Genomic DNA, 15,744 nt, shown 5'->3' with positions numbered 1-15,744 from the left:
CCCGGCAGCCTCTGTCCTCTGCTCCTCCCCCCCACCCCCCAGGCAGGTGGGTGGAAAAGTGACATCTGGTGTTGTTCCAGAGGCGCCCAGGTCCCCGACACCCCCCCTCCACCCCCGCGGCCAAGGCCTCGGAAAAGCTCCAGCCCCAGAGCCCAGGCGGGGGCGGAGAGGGGGTGGGGGCGCTCCGCCTCCTCTGAGTCAATATTTGCTCCGAGCAAACGGGCGCCCGGGACAGGTGTGAGTGTGTGTGTGCGTGTGCGTGTGTGTGTGTGTCTAGGGGCGGGGACTGAGCAGGCGGTATAAAAGCGTGCTGAGCCCGGGCTCCCGCACAAGCTCGGGGGAGTGGGCTGGGGACCAAGCCAAGCAGGGCCGGGCCAGGTGAAGGGTGACCAGGAGGGAGGAAGGGAGGGGCGGGCCGGGTGCGCACCTGGGTGGCCTCCTCGGCCGGCGACGTGTCAGCCGCAGATGCGCGCAGGTGAGGGCGGCGGCTAGCGGCGCGCTGGGGGCCACTGCGCTCGCAGAAGACCAGGACCAGGAGCTCGCCGAGGGCGCCAGCCAGGCCCCGGGCCCTCCGCTCCCGCCCCGCGACGAGCCCCTCGCACAAACCGGACCTGAGCGTTTTGTTCGTTCGGCTCGCGTGAGGCAGGGGTGGCCTCTCAGCACCCGCCCGGGGGCCGGGCCCGACCGCCACGCAGGCACCTGCCGCCGCCGCCGCCGCCGCCGCCAGACGGGTCGGAGAGGCCGCGCGCCGCTCCCAGGGGAGATCCGGCTCCCATCCGGCCCCGCCCGCCCTGCCTCGTCCCGCCCGCAACGCCAGGGTGCCCGGCTTGATTCCGGGTAATGTGGGCCGGCTGAGCAGGCTCCACCGGGTCGCATAAGGGGCTGTGGCCGAAACAGGAGCCCTTCTGGAGGTGGAAACCCGGCTGCTAGTCCCGCTCTGTCCCAGCGACTTCTGTGGCCTTGGGCAAGTCATTTCCCAGCCTCTCCTGGGTTTTCCTGTTTGCTCAATGAGAGGGGTTGGTCTGGCCTCCCAGCGAGGGCCTCACCAGTCCCCAAATCCTGGCTTCTGGGCTTCTAGCAATAATTCTGAGCCACCTGCCCTGGGAAGTTGGAGACCCTCAAGGGGCTGGAGCAGTAGCTGTGAAGTGTGGAAAATCTGGGTTGAAGGAGCTAGAGCCAGGTGAAGATCGAGTGTGTTCCTCCAAATCTGTTTGGTGCTGACATCCTGAGGGTTCACTCCCTGCCATCTCCCTGGCCCCTCTTTCAGTCTTCCCATGTGTGAGATAGACTGAGTGATTGAAAAGGACAAACATGGGGTCCCCTAGCCCTTGCCAGATGGGGTCCCCAGGGACCGCAGCTCGCCACCTTTCCGGAACTCCATAATCCCAAGGCCTCCTGTTGCACGCAGCTGCGGGTCGGGTGAGGGTGGGTCCGAATGGCCCTCATCTTAGGCAGGAGTCCACGGGTCATTAGCCACCACCCACACCTGAGACAGCCGGGTGCCCTTCTGCAGTGATTCAGAGTGCTAAGATCTGACATGGGGGAGGGGGCGGAGAGTGCCCTAGACCCTGGCCTCCTGCCTGCTGAGTCTAGAACTGAGAGTTCCACACACAGCAGTAGGTCAGTCCGAGCCCTTAGCGGAGTCCCTCTGTCCTCTGACTCCGGGTGTCCTCCATTCCTCCTCCTCAAAATTGGTGGTGGTGCCAGTCTTGCCGCAGACAGAGGGGCCCGTTGTAGATCGTAAGTGGAGGGAAGCCTCTTGGACAGCGGTAAGGAGCCACAGTTTCCCCTCAGAGTGAGCAAGCATCATGGGGCTACATGGATTGTACCCCCACACACACCCAGGCAGAGGTAGCCCCTGGGGAGAGAGAACAAAGGTCAGGAGCCACAAGTCCTTCCAGCTCCGTTCTGGATGTTCCTAGAGGGGCTGGCTTGTCCTTTCTACCTGCCCCCCCCCTCCACTGTCACCCCCGCTCAACTACCCGCAGGCCCTATGGGATCTGCTGAGTCCTCAGTGCAGAGAAAGGGAGGGGGAGGGGATGAGATGGCTCTGACAGATTCCAGGAAGTTCTGGAAGGGGGTGGACTGCAGCGGCCCTGGGGAGGGGGACATCCATGGGCCCCCAGGCAGGGGCGTGTGCAGCCCCCATCCTGCCCTCCCTTACCAGGCTCCTGGTCCTCTGCTCCTTGCCTGGTGCTGAAGATTTGCCTGTCAGGGGCCTGGCCTGGCACCGGCACATCTTCCCTGTGTCTTTGAGGGCTTCCTCTTCTCCTCCCTGATTGTGGAAGGGGGTTAGAGCTCCCGACCTCTGGCTGAGATTTCAGATCTGGGGGTTGCACAACGAAGAGATGTCCCCCTGAAGCGACCCCCTTCCACACACACACAATCATTTGGTGTGTGTTGGGGGGGGCGGGTGGGAAGAATGAGGCCATCAGGAGGCTGGGTCAGCCCTTGCAACCGAGAACCACTGCCTTTTCCCTCCAGGGCCTAATTTCTCCAGACCTCCACCTCCCGTCCCCAAGACCCGCATTTCCTGACTGAGGCCTAGGCTCAGGCTTGGGCCTCTCCCGTCCAGGGCCCTCCTCCCTGCCCGGCCAGGGGCGGAGACTCCAGGCGCCAGGCTGGCCTGCAGGTGCGGGGCTTGGGGAGGAGGGGGGTGCTCAGCAGCTGGCGTTCGAGAGTGGGCCCCCTCCCCCCACCCCCTTCCAGCTCCCAGCCGGAGCCTGCTTCCTGTCATCCCTGTCAGCACCCCAGGCGGGGGAGGTGACAGGTAGGGGAGGAAGCGGAATAAGGGACTGAGCGGTCGGAGTGCGGGCAGCCCTGGGACTGGGGAAGCGCAGAGGAGCCTTGGGGAGGGGAGACAGGGAGCAGAAAACACAGGCAGGACAGAAAGATAGAAGATGAGGCCTAGAAGGATGTGAGACCCAGGGGAGATTTCAGGATCTGGAGAGGCTGCAGCTCCCCCGCCCCCCGCCCCCGTGAAAGCCAGGGCTAGGGAGCGACAAAGACAACCCCAGAGAAACCAAAACCAGAGAGGGAGCGAAGTACCCTGATAGAGCAAGAGAGGTACAATTGGGAGAGATGGAGAGATTTGAAGATGCCAGGTCAAAGGTCAGGGTAAGCAGAGGTAGAAGGCAGAGCATGTGGGGAGGTAGGGGTCCGCCGGGTGAAAAGGGCCTCCAGCCCCACCCTGGGGGAAATCACCCCCAAGAGAGGAGAGAGAGGTGGCTTCTAACGGCCAGAGCCCCAAAGCCGGGGAGGGCTGATAGGCCTGACTTGGGAGACCCATCTTTCTCCCAGTAAAGGGCAAACGACGAAGAGGGGCAAGGCTCAGGCCCTGCTGGACACTGAGCCACGAGGGGCACCATCTGACCCCATCTCTGCCCTTTTCTCTCTTGGCCACAGCTGTAGAGACAGACAGCTTTGGCAGCTGACCTACCCGCTACCCACCTGCCGGTTGTGGCCCAGCCGTGGAACCTCTGCCCAGGGTCCATTTGAGAGTCAGGGGACCCGGGAGGGGACCGGGAGTGGAGGCACTGGGGTGGGGGGGCTCATAACCAGGTGCTAATCCCCATCCGGCCAAGGCAGAACCAGAGCCTCACTGACCTTCTCAGAGATTAGTCCCCATGGCGACCTTGGCAACTCACCCCCTCACTCTGGCTGGGGGGGGGGGGTGGGTGCAGAGGCTGGGTGGGGAGGGCAGGGAAGCTTCCTGAGGCACCACAGGAGCACAGCAGTCAGGCTTGGGAGGCCTCTCCAAAATCAGCCCGTACTACAAAATTGGGCCCTCAAGAGAGGGGGACTGACCTGCCCCAGGGCACATAGGGAACCCAAAGAGCCTCCAGTTCCGCTCCCAAGTGCTTGTTCCAGAAGAGCAGAGGAAAGGAAATTGAGATACGACCCCTCTGACCCTCCCAAGCCTCCCAAACTGAGATCCTGAGCAGAGTGGCTTGAATGGGGTGAGGCAGGAAGGCTCCCCATCCAGAGTGCTAGGCTGGCTTGCACAAGGCCAATGTGGGAAGGGAGATGCAGCTCCCAGAACTAGGCTTGCTGCCCTGACTCCAGCCTCCATTCCAGCCAGGCCTGGGGGTGCGGGGAGCAGGGGGGAAGCCTTGCAGCAAAGCCATTCGTGACCGCAACCACCGTGACAACTAAGGGCTAACATTTATTGGGCACGTTCGGCAGGCCAGTTCTGTTTTACATGCTCTCGAATCTTCACAGCAGTTTTTAAGACTATTGTTCCCATTTTCCAGCGGGAAAAACTGAGGAGTAGAATGCAACTTAGAAGCAGTGGAGCTTGGATTTGAACCCAGGCAGTGGTGCAAGATTCCCGAGCACTCTTAACCCTCCAGTGTCTGTATGCTCATGGGCCGGTGACTGAGACGACCTTCTCTCCTCTTGGACACTGGCCGTGGAATGGGATATGTGCAAGTGTAAGTCACAAGGGAATACCCGTGTGTGACCCCCCAACACCCAGCACAGGGGGGCACATGGCACATTTTATTAAATTATTGGAGGAATAAGTGAGTGAACAAGCGTTTGCCCATAAATGAGTGTGGCTTTGGGGGCCTATTGAACCCTAGGAGAGTGCTCACGTGCGGTGTGTGGGATCCGCGTGTGGGATCTGCTGTGCCTGTAGCCCCAAGGCATGCGTGTGCCCGCCCTCTCCCTGCTGCCCTGCGTGAGCCCCCTGGCTTTGTGTCTGGTGAGCGTGTGGCGGTGGAAGCTGCCTCCCATCTCCCTGGATGGGAGCCAGCTCCACGTCCCCACTGAGAGGCAGAGAAGAGGGGCTCTGCTGCTGGCAGGAGAGGACAACGGGTGTGTGAGTGGGGCTCCCGCATCCCCCCCAAGACCCCCCTCTTTGGGGCCAGCTGTCGGACCCTGCCTGAACTGAGCTGATCTCTCAGTTATCTGTCTCCCAGGAGACCAGACCTCACAGCCCCAGGGAAGGTGCTCATCTGCCCGTTCCTGGCTCTGAACCTGGGGGGGGGGGGCAGCGGGGGTAGTGAGGCTGTAAAGGAGAGGCTGGTGACCCGACCAGGGGGAGGGAGGGCACCATTCACAGAATTTGCATCTTCAGTCACCAAAGCCCTGGCTGATTTCCCAGTGAAATGAGGGGTAAGAGGTGGGAGCCGGCCAGCTTGAGGAAAGGACATGGGCCACTGGGCGCTTCTAAGCTGCCCAGCAGTACTGGGAAGTCGGGCTGCTCGGGGATGGGGCTCTACTTGAGGGAGAGGTCTCTGGGGATTCTCAAATATCCCCTTTATATGGGATAGAGACCTGGGTGGGAGCCCAGGATCAGGTTGAGGGATCTTCATCAGATCTGTGTGCCCTGTACAGGAAAGGGCCCTGAGTGGGATCTGAGGGTCTCGGGTTCTGAGGACACAGGACTGAGTCTGAGGGTTTCTCTGTGGGATCTGAAGGTACCTGGTGGGTTTCGGGCTTTGGTAGAATCATGGGAAGGGCAGTCCTAGAGATTTCTCTATGGGACCGGAAGTCCCCATAGGAGATGAAGGGCTGGAGAGGGTGGGGATGGGGAGTTCTTTGAGGACGATGAGATCCCTATGAGAGCTTGAGGTCTCTTGGAGGTGTAGATCTGGGGACACTTTTTTTTTTTTGGCCTAACTTCCCCCTTCCACACCCAAAGGCTGAGGCTGTGGATGGGGAGGAGGTGGGAGTGAGGGTGCTGAGCTGGCAAACAAAGCCACCTGTGCCTCCATCCTTCAGGAAGCTCTAAGCACAACTGATCTGGGAAAACAAACAGGACCAGCTGCTGAGGTGAGGAAGGGGGCTAGGAGGCGACGCGGGCGGGGGGGGGGGGGGTGTCAGCTGGGGGACTGGCGCTGGATCAGCCTGGTGGAGAAAGGAGGCCGGGAGAGGGTCCATAGCACAAAATAGGGACAAGGACCCCAGAGTCCCATTCTAGCACACCCGGCAGGGCTGCCTGACAGCCCCTTCTCTGTCAGTGGGTCCTCCTTCCCTTTCTCTAGGACTTTGAGGCCCAGAGCCAGGGCAAGGTCTGGGGGAGGCGAGGACCCCGAGGGAGGTCAAGGCAGCTGGCTCCTGGCCTCTTGGTGGGTGTGCCCATTTCTGAGAGAGCTGCTCGCAGACATCTGGAACGGGGTGGAGCGGGGGAGGGGGAGCGCTGGGCCCTCTAACCGTGTTTCTGATGGGGAAACCGAGGTACCCAGGGGGGAAGAGGCTGACTAGTGCCTCACAGCTTCTGAGAGCAGAGCCCAGACCGGAATTTAGGACTAGAAACGTACCCTTTCTCCCACGAAGTGTCTCCACCCCAAATCCCAGACGGACTCTTCATTCGAATTGGCATCTCAGCTCTTATCGCCTCCCCACTGTGTCCCCGACCACACACACACACACACACCCCTCCTGCAGCATATGGTCGTCTGGCCAACAGCTGGATCGGAAACTGCCCACCTGGGCGCAGCCCAGACCCCAGGGCAACGTCCAGCCTCCCGCAGGCACCCGAGCACCCTCGGGGCGAACACCTGGCGCCCGCGTCACGGAGCAGCGCAGACGCACAGCCTGACGCACTCGCCCCCGCGCGCGTCGCGGCCCGGACCTCAGGCTCGCACCAACTCTCCCTGCCACCCCACCCACCCCACCCCACCCCACCCCACCCCACCCACCTCACCTCGCGGGCTTCCCTTCCAGCGCGGCCCGCCCGCGCCCCCTGGCGGCCGAATCTAGAATTGCCCGATAGAGACGGAGGAGGAGGGAGGGAGGGAGGGAGGGAGGAGGGAAAGAGAGATTCGGTTCTCCCCTCCCGCCGCGTCCGACGACCCCCCTCGGGAGCCCAAGTCCAAGGACCAGGACACGAAGAACCCAGAACTCTGGCCCCCCTCGATAGTTTGTATTTTTCCCTTATAGATTTTTGGGGGAAATTATACCCTATTTGTGTTTCTCCAAACGCCCCCTCTGGTAGGGAATCAGGGCACTGGGCTTGCTCTGACCCCATCTCCACTCAAGCCCGGCTCTGGTCGTCCTTGCTGTGACTCAAACCTTCCTAACATGGACTTTACTCCTCGTGTTTTAGGGCACTTTACTCTTGGCATTCACCTTCACACACCTTAGGATCTTCAATAGCAGTTCCTCACGAGTGAAAACAGAGACCTAAGGGAGGCTCCAGTGTCTCCCAACACCTGTTCTCAGCAGTCCAGAATTATGGGGCCAGAGGGTGGGCGGGGGCTTGGAAGAGTGGGCAAAGCATTGCCCTTGCTCTCTCACTGGGGAATTTCCTCTACACCCCTTCCCCCTGGACATTTGACGCAGCCTGACCACCTGTTCCCTCACTCAGGTTTTATTGAGCACCTACTGTGTGCCCAGTACTGTGCTGGGTTTGAGGATAACAAAGAACAGGACCAACACGGCCCCTGCCCCCCTTAAATGGAGCTTACACTCTAGCAAGAGATACTCAGTGCACCCACAAACACTCTTGAGCAAAAGATGAAGAAACTTTACAGAGTGATAGACACTATAAAGAAAACAGGGTGATGCGATGAACAGTAAATGCCAGGAAGAGCATCACCCAGGAGGTAACAAAGGAGCCAGCTTCCCAAGACCTTGAGACTAAAACACTCCATCCAGGTAAGGGGAGGCTCCAAGGTGGGAATGAGCTTGACTGGCCAGAAAGGACGGCCGGTCAGCATGGCAGGTTGCCAGGAGCTGAGGCCGCAGCATCTGGCCTCTACAAGCCTAACTTTTAGTCAGAGGATGTGGAGTGGTAAGAGCACTGGCTTCGCAATCAAAGGGTTTAAGTTCTAATCTTGCTTTGACCCTGGCTGTGTGAATGTGGAGGAGGCCCTGTGCCCCCCTGGTGCCTCAGTTTCCAGGTCTGCATGTCCAAGCCTACCTCACTGGACTGTTGTTGAGTCTATAAAGAAAGCCGTGGGCTGGTGGGAACAACAAAATAGCAGTTCCCTTCTCACTCTCCCCTCGGTAATGAATACCCCCTCCATTAAGGAAAGCTCACAATTTTGCCAGAAGTCTTTATGCCTTATTGACAACTATGATGGTTAGGAAATTCGGCTGTAAATTGGGAGGAAATGACCTCCCTTGGAGGCCCCAATCCTTTCCTCCTCCTCCTCTCCCCCTCCCACTCTCCCCCCTTCTCCCTGCCACACAGGGCCCTGGGATTGAGGGCCAGAGCCTAGGACCTTCCGTCCCCACCAGAGTCCCCAGACCCTGGAGCTCTGTCTGGCCACTGGGAGCGTAACGCTGAGGTTGAACCATTCTACCTACCACAGTGAGCCACTCCCTTAATTACTATTATTTCTAAGCGCTTCGTAAATCCGAGCCCTCCCTTGGGCGGTTTACGCTTCCTGAGCTCAGCGCCACGTCGCGGAGAGTCCTGGTCATTGCCTCCTTCTTGGCCCCTCCGCGCACGAAAACTCCCGAGAGCGCCGAGCTGGGTCCGGGAACTCAAGCTCGGGAGCATAGGAGCCACCACCGGCCAGCGCTCCGGGGCAAAGAGGACAGAGGGCGGGAGGAAAACCGTTGGCGGAGAGCTGTGTCTACCCTCCCGGCCAGCGTCGGGAGCCGCCTCGCCCTAGGCCTGAGGAAGAAGTGGAGGGTAGGCGTTGGCAAGATTTCTCGAGAGCCTCAAGAATTCGCGATCGTAGCCAAGTGGCCCCAGAGTGACCTGGTACCTCCATCACTAAGGGTCTGGACCAGGGAGGGCGCGTTCTGGCTCGGAGGCCGGGTACGCCTTGCCCGGCTCAGGCCCCCCAAAAAAGAAAAAGCGGAGTCAGCCTCAGCTGCGGCGGGCGCGGGACATGGGCCTCAGCAGTTTCTATTGTGATCCCCGAGGGCTGGGGCCAGATTGGCGGCTGCGGGAAAGGCCTGGGCTCCCCAGGGGACACCAGAACTGACCGCGGCCTGCCCGCTGACTCAGCGCCCCCACCCCGCGGGAGAGAATGCGCGGAGGGGGCCAGGCCCGGTATAAAGCCCCGCGCGCCCAGCCCGCGCGCAGCCTCTCGGTTTTCCGACAGCACAGCGCTCACCCCACCGGGTGAATACTCGGGGCTGGGGCGGGGTCTCCCCGGGACGGGGGAGGGCGAGGCGAGGGACAGCCGCTCGCAGCCCGCAGCCCGGGTGGAGCCCCGCGCTCCTCGCCTCCCTCTACCCGCCTTGGGGGCGCCTGGGCCCGGGAGGGGGCCGGCCCGACGCTGAACCTTTCTTTGGTCCCGCCCTTCTCGCCCGCAGCGGCATGAGCAGCGCCCCCGCGCCGGGTCCGGCGCCCGCCAGCCTCACGCTCTGGGACGAGGAGGACTTCCAGGGCCGCCGCTGCCGGCTGCTGAGCGACTGCGCGAACATCGCCGAGCGCGGAGGCCTCCGCAGGGTGCGCTCTGTCAAGGTGGAAAATGGAGCGTGAGTGATGCGCCAGGCGCGGCGGGGCTGGGTTGGGGGCGCCGGGCTCCCCGGGTCTAAACTCCAAGCCTGGGACCTCAGCTCTCGGACCTCCATTCCCCAGACCTTTAGCCCTGCCCGAGAGAGACCGACCCACATGGGGAACCCCTTGGCCTCCCCAGAACTCCCGTGCGCAAGACAAATCCTAAAGGGATAAAGGCGAGAGGCGACCCTTTGCGGGCACCGGCGAGACCAGCCTGAACCCTGAAGGGATTCCCAGTGTAATTTCCTCCCCAGAGTTTTTCTCTGTGCAAAGTTAGATGGCTCTGCGCTTGGTATAACAAAAGAAACCAACTCCCTCTCCCTTCACCCTGGTCTCTGAGAGCCTGGGACCCTCAGGAGAGCTGAGGGCCCCTGACTATTGGAGGTTGTTGCTATCACAGGTTGCTGCTGCAGGTTGGGAGGTTCCTACACTTACCTTTGCAGGCACCTAAGTGCTTGAGGTAGGAACCCTTGGTTAGGTGATATTCAGAAGATCAGAGAATTCCTTCCAACCTGGGGAGCCTAAGCAGGAAGGCTGGATCCCTCAAACTCCAAATAGCAGGTGGTTTAGAGTCTTTAGCTTCTAGAGGGGCCAGATTGCCATGTGCTGTGTATGTCACGGTAAGAGCCTGGGGTGGGAGAAAAAGATTGTTTTCTCAGTCTTTTAGGACACAGTGAGGGTGGGGGTGAGGAGGAAGGAGTGGGGCTGGGGCAGATACCTCCCAGCTTCCTTTATCTTTCCCCAGTTGGGTGGCCTTTGAGTACCCCGACTTCCAGGGACAGCAGTTCATCCTGGAGAAGGGGGACTATCCTCGCTGGAGCGCCTGGAGCGGCAGTGGCGGCCACCACAGTGACCAGCTGCTCTCCTTCCGGCCAGTGCTCTGCGCGGTAAGCACAGCCTTCCCCTTGCCCCTCTGCCTCCTAGCTCCCAGCTCCAGGCCCTGACTCCACCATGGCACCTCAGAAAGGCTGTCCAGTCACCGTATGGGGATGTGTAAATACAATTCCTAGATGAGCGGTAATGGCATTACTTCCCAGAACCAAACGAATCTCGGAAAGTTCGGACTGTGGGCCTATAATCAGGCGCCAACCCCCCCCCCCCAAATCAGCACCATGGACAGCACCAAGCCCCGTCCGGGCTTAGCACCTACAGGTTCCTCACCTCGTGTCCTCCACACCTGTGAAAGAGTGCCACTGTCATCACACTGTCCTGTAGGGCTGGGGTGGCTCCTGTTGGCCTCATATACAAGTGTGGAAATGGGGCTCAGAAGGGCAGAGTGTCTCGTCCCGGGACACGAGCATTAACACGAAGATGAGACTAGAACTCAATCCAGGGATCCTTGGTGAAAAGAGGTCAGTCTCTGTGTATGTATGTGGGGTAAGGGTTGGTAGTGAATCAAACGAGTCACTGGAGGGGAGAATCTCACTTCTCACTTGTACTGACTTGCCTTCCATAGTCCTAGGCCCTTCCCCTCCTGGAATAGAGAAGCTAGGCTAGAGGTCGAATGCAAAGAGCAAATGCTGACTCAACCTAGCTCTCCATTCCAGGAGGGGAAGGGCCTAGGACTATGCAAGGCAAGACCCAACTAACATTGATGCCCTGGCCTGTCTGTTCTGACTCTGCCATCTGGCACCCCGCAGCTGGGCCCTACCCAGCTGTGAGAGGCTGTATCCAAGGTGCTGGGCAGGGGATTGAATAGTCAACGAGGCCTTTAGGAAAACTGTTTCTTGGTTAATGGGCTAAATTTCTCTCAGGATCTCTGATTTTCCTCCTGAAATATGTCCATATTACAATATGCCCTCTAGCCCTGACCTAGAAGGGACTCTGGGACACCCTCAGTCTCACCACCTCAACCCAAAGCCATAGAAGGGACTAGGCTGGGAACTTCTAAGTACCCCAGCTTCCCAGACTGCTATGGACCTGACGGAGTGATCTCTGAGAATGTCTGTGAAGCCAGAGTGTCTGCACAGCTGTGCTGGGAGGCAAGGTGGGAAAAGTGGGGCTGAGAATGTACTCACTAATACCTCTTTGGAGGGCCTGACCTGTCCACCCCCACCTTCCTGTGCCTCAGAATCACAGTGACAGCCGTGTGACACTGTTTGAGGGGGAGAACTTCCAGGGCAGCAAGTTTGAACTCAGCGATGACTACCCATCTCTGCCTTCCATGGGCTGGGCCAGCAAGGATGTGGGTTCTCTCAAAGTCAGCTCTGGAGCGTGAGTCCTGGGACTGAAACAAAGGAGATAAGAAAAGAAGGGAGGCAATGGGCACCAGGGAAGGGGGTTGGGAAAGGTGATGGGGTGCTAAGAGATAGGGTAAAGGGATGTTGGGGGCTGGAAGGCAGGGGGAAGTGAGATGATGGAGACAGACTGTGGGGAGGCAGGTAATAGAGTAAGAGTCAGGGAGCCAATGTGGGGATAGAAGAAGGGATTTTTTAAAAAGATTTTTTATTTATTCATTCATGAGAGACACAGAGAGAGAGGCAGAGACACAGGCAGAAGGAGAAGCAGGCTCCCCGTAGGGAGCCTGCTCAGGCCCTGAGCCAAAGGCAGATGCTCAACCTCTGAGCCATCCCAAGGAAGGGATGTTTTAAAAGATGGATGAGGAGGCAATGGAGGGTGGGAATAGGGAACAAGGGGAGGACCAGGCAGGGAGAGATCCATGTAGGGAAAATTGAAGCAATAGTTTTGGAGCTGAGGCTGAGAAAGGAAGGCTACTAATGGGAGACATTGGTGGGAGTGGGGGCAGAGCTGCTTACCACTCTTGTGCTCTCACTGGCCTAGGTGGGTGGCCTACCAGTACCCAGGCTACCGAGGCTACCAGTATGTATTGGAGCGGGACCGGCACAGCGGGGAGTTCCGTACCTACAGCGAATTTGGCACCCAGGCCCACACTGGACTGCTGCAGTCCATTCGAAGAGTCCAGCATTAAACTCCACAGCTTGACACCTCCCCTGAGGACCCTCAATAAAGGCTCCTGAACCTGGCTGTCCCTCTTGTCTCTTTCTTGGTGTTTTGTTCTGTGATCTTCATCCTAATCCTTCCCTGCCACAAGCCCTCCCCCCAGGCTTTCAGATTCTTGACTGGAGCATAAACTGCCTTAGTATGTATGTGGCTAGACCCTAATAGAGCTGAGAAAACTGCTGATAAGGACCTTGGGGATCCTGTTAAATACAACCAGTTCCACACTTCTCCTTGGTAAAGGCCATCAGTGGTGTACCACAGTACACATGGAGCATTTGCCATCCTCTGGTTTGAGTTCACACAGTCCTAGAAAGGGGCTCATAGCTGAATTTCAACCACCTGGGCCAGGTACTACCATACACAGCAGGACCTCCTTAACTCTGTGCAGCACTCATTTGGGTTTCTCCCTAACCCCCAAGGCATTTCTAGCCTTTATCTTCACCATGGCTCTCTATCCAACTGAGCAAAGCCTGCACCCTTTCTCCAGCCTTATGGAATCTCTGTCTTCTAAAGAAGCAAGCTGTAAGAGGAGAAATGAGTGGGAAGTCCCACTGCCTCCCAGGGCCTTCTAAAGGGGAAATTTTCTCTGAGTTGAGCCACCAGACCCTTTGGATAATAACAATCCTTTCATGATATTGAACTCCAGGATTGATAAAGCACTTTCATACCCCTCATCTCAGCTGTTCCAAAGAACCCCTCTCTTGTTTTTCCTCTCCCTCCTCTCCCGCCTCTCTCTTCAGAGGATTAGTGATCTGGAGAGGCCACCCCTCAGCCACCAGCCACAGTGAGCCTGTGTTCTGGGGCAGGTGGCAGAAACCTACAGCCATGCTAGGGCTGAGTCATAGCAGACTCAGCTACCAGAGCCCCTGGCACAATGCAGTTTCTACCTAGTTCCCTCTTTGGCCCAGCTAATGATACTCTCAATCCCACATATGCAGGGTCTTCAAGAGCCTTGAGACTCCCCATTCTGTCATTCAGGGATGCTTGTGTTCTTAAGCCCCCAGTGAGACTATCAATGGGGAGGACTGGCCCAGATCATCGCCCAAGCCCAAAGGAGGTAGGGCAATATTGGAGAACAGTCAGACATGGCCCTGAGCCATTCCCAAGGGCCCACTTGTGCAAAGTCAGGCATCTGCTCCCTTGGGAAGAGCCCCAGACCAGAAGTCAGAACACCTGGGACCCAGTCATATAGCATCCTTAAGCCTACCTTGCCTCACTTGCAAAGTAAGGCTACTGATCCCTGTCTTGTCTGTCTCACAGGGTTGTGAGGATTCCAGGAGAAACCACTGAAAATGCTTGTGGTGTTATGGAAAAGTACTGGGGCAGTCAAAGTAAGGTCCTCATTCCCCTGCACTGCCCTCTCCCATCTATGGATCCCAGGGTAGTATTGGGGGAACAAGGGACAGAATTCTGGGTAGGGTATGAATCCTGCTTTCCACCTTGATAGGTTCTAGAGTCCACGCCCCTGTTGCATTTGGTTCTCCTAATACCTACCATATTTTGTCCATCTCATCAATGAAGAAAGGAGCTGGGCTGTCTGAGAAAGATAAGCCTTGATAAGGTCATCTACTTTATTGGTGATGAAGCCAGGACTTGAATACAGGGCTCCTGACCCCAAATCCAGGCTGTTCAGGGGAGGCTAACCTGAGCTGTGGCTAAAAGGCTCAGGCCTCAGCATAGCTCCAAATCTCTGTGGTCCCCAAAAGAGTCAAGGAGAGTCTGTGGCTGCTGGGAAGAGTCAGAAGGATGCAGGAACTGGCAGTGGGAACTTGAATAGGATACTCCCTGTCTCTAGGTCTTAGTGTCCCCATCTGGATAACTAGGGAGTTGAGAGAGCTAATATTTGCTGCAGCCTTTGTCAACAAGAACCTTCTAGGTCTTCTTGGACCTGGGGGTCCAACTCTATTCCCCACACTGGCACCTAAGCAGTAAGGGTTGCCAAGGCCAGGCTGAGACTGAGCATTTTCACCTTTCCAACCTCCTTCCATTCTAGGCAGGTTGATGGTCAGCAGAACCCTGTGGGACTAGCACCCAGTCAGGTGTTAGGATGGTGGAGGAGAAACTGCCTGCCACCCAATCATTGGCTGTACTCAGCCAAGGCCAAAGGGGATGAAGGAGGTCATTTCCTTTTGGCACAGCCAAGATCAAGGGGCAGTAGGATGTGGGGAGCATTTCTCAAACTCTTTCCAGCTCTTTCCAGAGCTCACTTACCCCTTCAGCACCTGAGTCCTCAGTGAAGCAGAGATACACAGTCTGAGCTGTTCATCCCGCACTAGTCTGGAGCTGGGATATCTGGGTAGACTCCCAACTCTGAGCACCTCTCCCTTCTGTCTGTCTCAGCCTTCTGCTGACAGCATGGAATGAACCCCACTGCCTCCCCACTCTCTCAGCTCTGACCTCCTGCTCCTCGTTTTCTACCTGAGAAAGAAATAAGAAGGCATGAAGGAAAGAGATTGAGACCTCAATGCCATCCCCAAGGTCCTCCCCTCCTGTGATGCCCTGGGTTTGGTCCCCAGGGAGTATCCTAATCTCTCATCTTTGCTCTCCCCAGATTCCTCATTGATATCTTCCTTTAGGATCCTGGGGTCCCAGGATCCCCCAGTTCCCCCCCAGACTCTGCCTCCCTCACCTTTGTTCCTTCTGACTTTTGCACCCTCCATCAGCAAAGATGAACACTCTAGCAGTTACAGCAAATGAGGAATGAACAGGGGCCTTGTGGAATTTGCCAAGTTGGACTTTCCAGTCATCCTCAGTTGGGTACCCCAGGATTGTGGATCCTGCAGGAATCTTGCTCCCTCCAATCTGTGTGCCCTGGAGTCCAGGCCACCTCATCTCCTGGGGCACAGGCAGTGGGAGAGAAAGGCCTTGAGATTACCAATTCTGACAGTAGCCACCAGGTACTGCATGGCTGCAGGTAGGCTCCTAAGCTCAGAGCCTCATCTTCAGCTAGCATCCCTCCTTAGCTAGCCTCTCTTGAGCCAGGAAGCCCCACAGGTACTCAGAGACTCCAGGCCACCTGGGAACCACATCAGCTTTGCTAATACACAATCAGTGTCTTTGGAAGGGATTTCAGTCTCCACACCCTCCCTTGGTTGGCTGCCTTATACAGCCACAACCCTGTTTCAACCCTTCTACTCCCGCTAGAGCGAGGTGCCAAATGCAGTCTGGTTCAGGGATAACCAGGATGGGAGTAGTTGAGAGGGTGGGTGGTAGGCTGGGATGACAGAGGGTGGGAAGGTTGGAAGAGGAATACTTTTGGGGGCAATCGGAAGGGGGCTCATGAGCCTATTGTATGCCACAGATTAGGAACAGATGAAGGAAAAATGGAGGGGATGGAGAGAAGACAGAGAGAGAGAGAGAATAGAGACAGGAAG

At 57.9% G+C, this 15,744-nt stretch overlaps 1 protein-coding gene and 1 long non-coding RNA gene across 5 annotated transcripts; one reads left to right on the top strand and one right to left on the bottom strand.

The window, feature by feature from the left end:
• Positions 1 to 737: 737 nt before the first annotated feature.
• CRYBA2 (crystallin beta A2) lies at positions 738 to 12,392 on the top strand. 4 transcript variants are annotated; one of them, XM_025441979.3, is made up of 7 exons: positions 738 to 1,180; positions 2,485 to 2,632; positions 4,254 to 4,433; positions 9,223 to 9,387; positions 10,155 to 10,296; positions 11,481 to 11,623; positions 12,191 to 12,392. In XM_025441979.3, the coding sequence occupies exons 3-7, from the start codon at positions 4,417 to 4,419 to the stop codon at positions 12,336 to 12,338; spliced, it is 615 nt and encodes a 204-aa protein (XP_025297764.1). In that variant the 5' UTR covers positions 738 to 1,180; positions 2,485 to 2,632; positions 4,254 to 4,416; the 3' UTR covers positions 12,339 to 12,392. The 4 variants fall into 4 exon arrangements, with proteins under 4 accessions (XP_025297764.1, XP_048962761.1, XP_035566791.1 ...); XM_049106804.1 differs by lacking the exon at positions 738 to 1,180 and adding an exon at positions 5,728 to 5,778 and having other exon boundaries at positions 2,216 to 2,632; XM_035710898.2 differs by lacking the exons at positions 738 to 1,180; positions 2,485 to 2,632; positions 4,254 to 4,433 and adding an exon at positions 6,764 to 8,590.
• LOC125754522 (uncharacterized) lies at positions 1,673 to 3,600 on the bottom strand. Its single transcript, XR_007409019.1, has 3 exons — positions 3,451 to 3,600; positions 2,165 to 2,326; positions 1,673 to 1,858 (listed from the first exon to the last, which is right to left on the bottom strand). It is a non-coding gene; the product is annotated as an uncharacterized LOC125754522 (long non-coding RNA).
• Positions 12,393 to 15,744: the final 3,352 nt, after the last annotated feature.

Source organism: Canis lupus, chromosome 37 (genome assembly GCF_003254725.2).
Source record: "Canis lupus dingo isolate Sandy chromosome 37, ASM325472v2, whole genome shotgun sequence".
NCBI classification, from domain to species: domain Eukaryota; kingdom Metazoa; phylum Chordata; class Mammalia; order Carnivora; family Canidae; genus Canis; species Canis lupus.
This window is presented reverse-complemented; position numbering and strand designations above follow the sequence as displayed.

Bases quoted from the DNA above. Each gene is read 5' to 3' on its own strand.
- CRYBA2 (XM_025441979.3), top strand. The intron at 9,388-10,154 runs GTGAGTGATGCG...ATCTTTCCCCAG, and splicing joins GTCAAGGTGGAAAATGGAGC to TTGGGTGGCCTTTGAGTACC. The intron at 11,624-12,190 runs GTGAGTCCTGGG...TCACTGGCCTAG, and splicing joins CTCAAAGTCAGCTCTGGAGC to GTGGGTGGCCTACCAGTACC.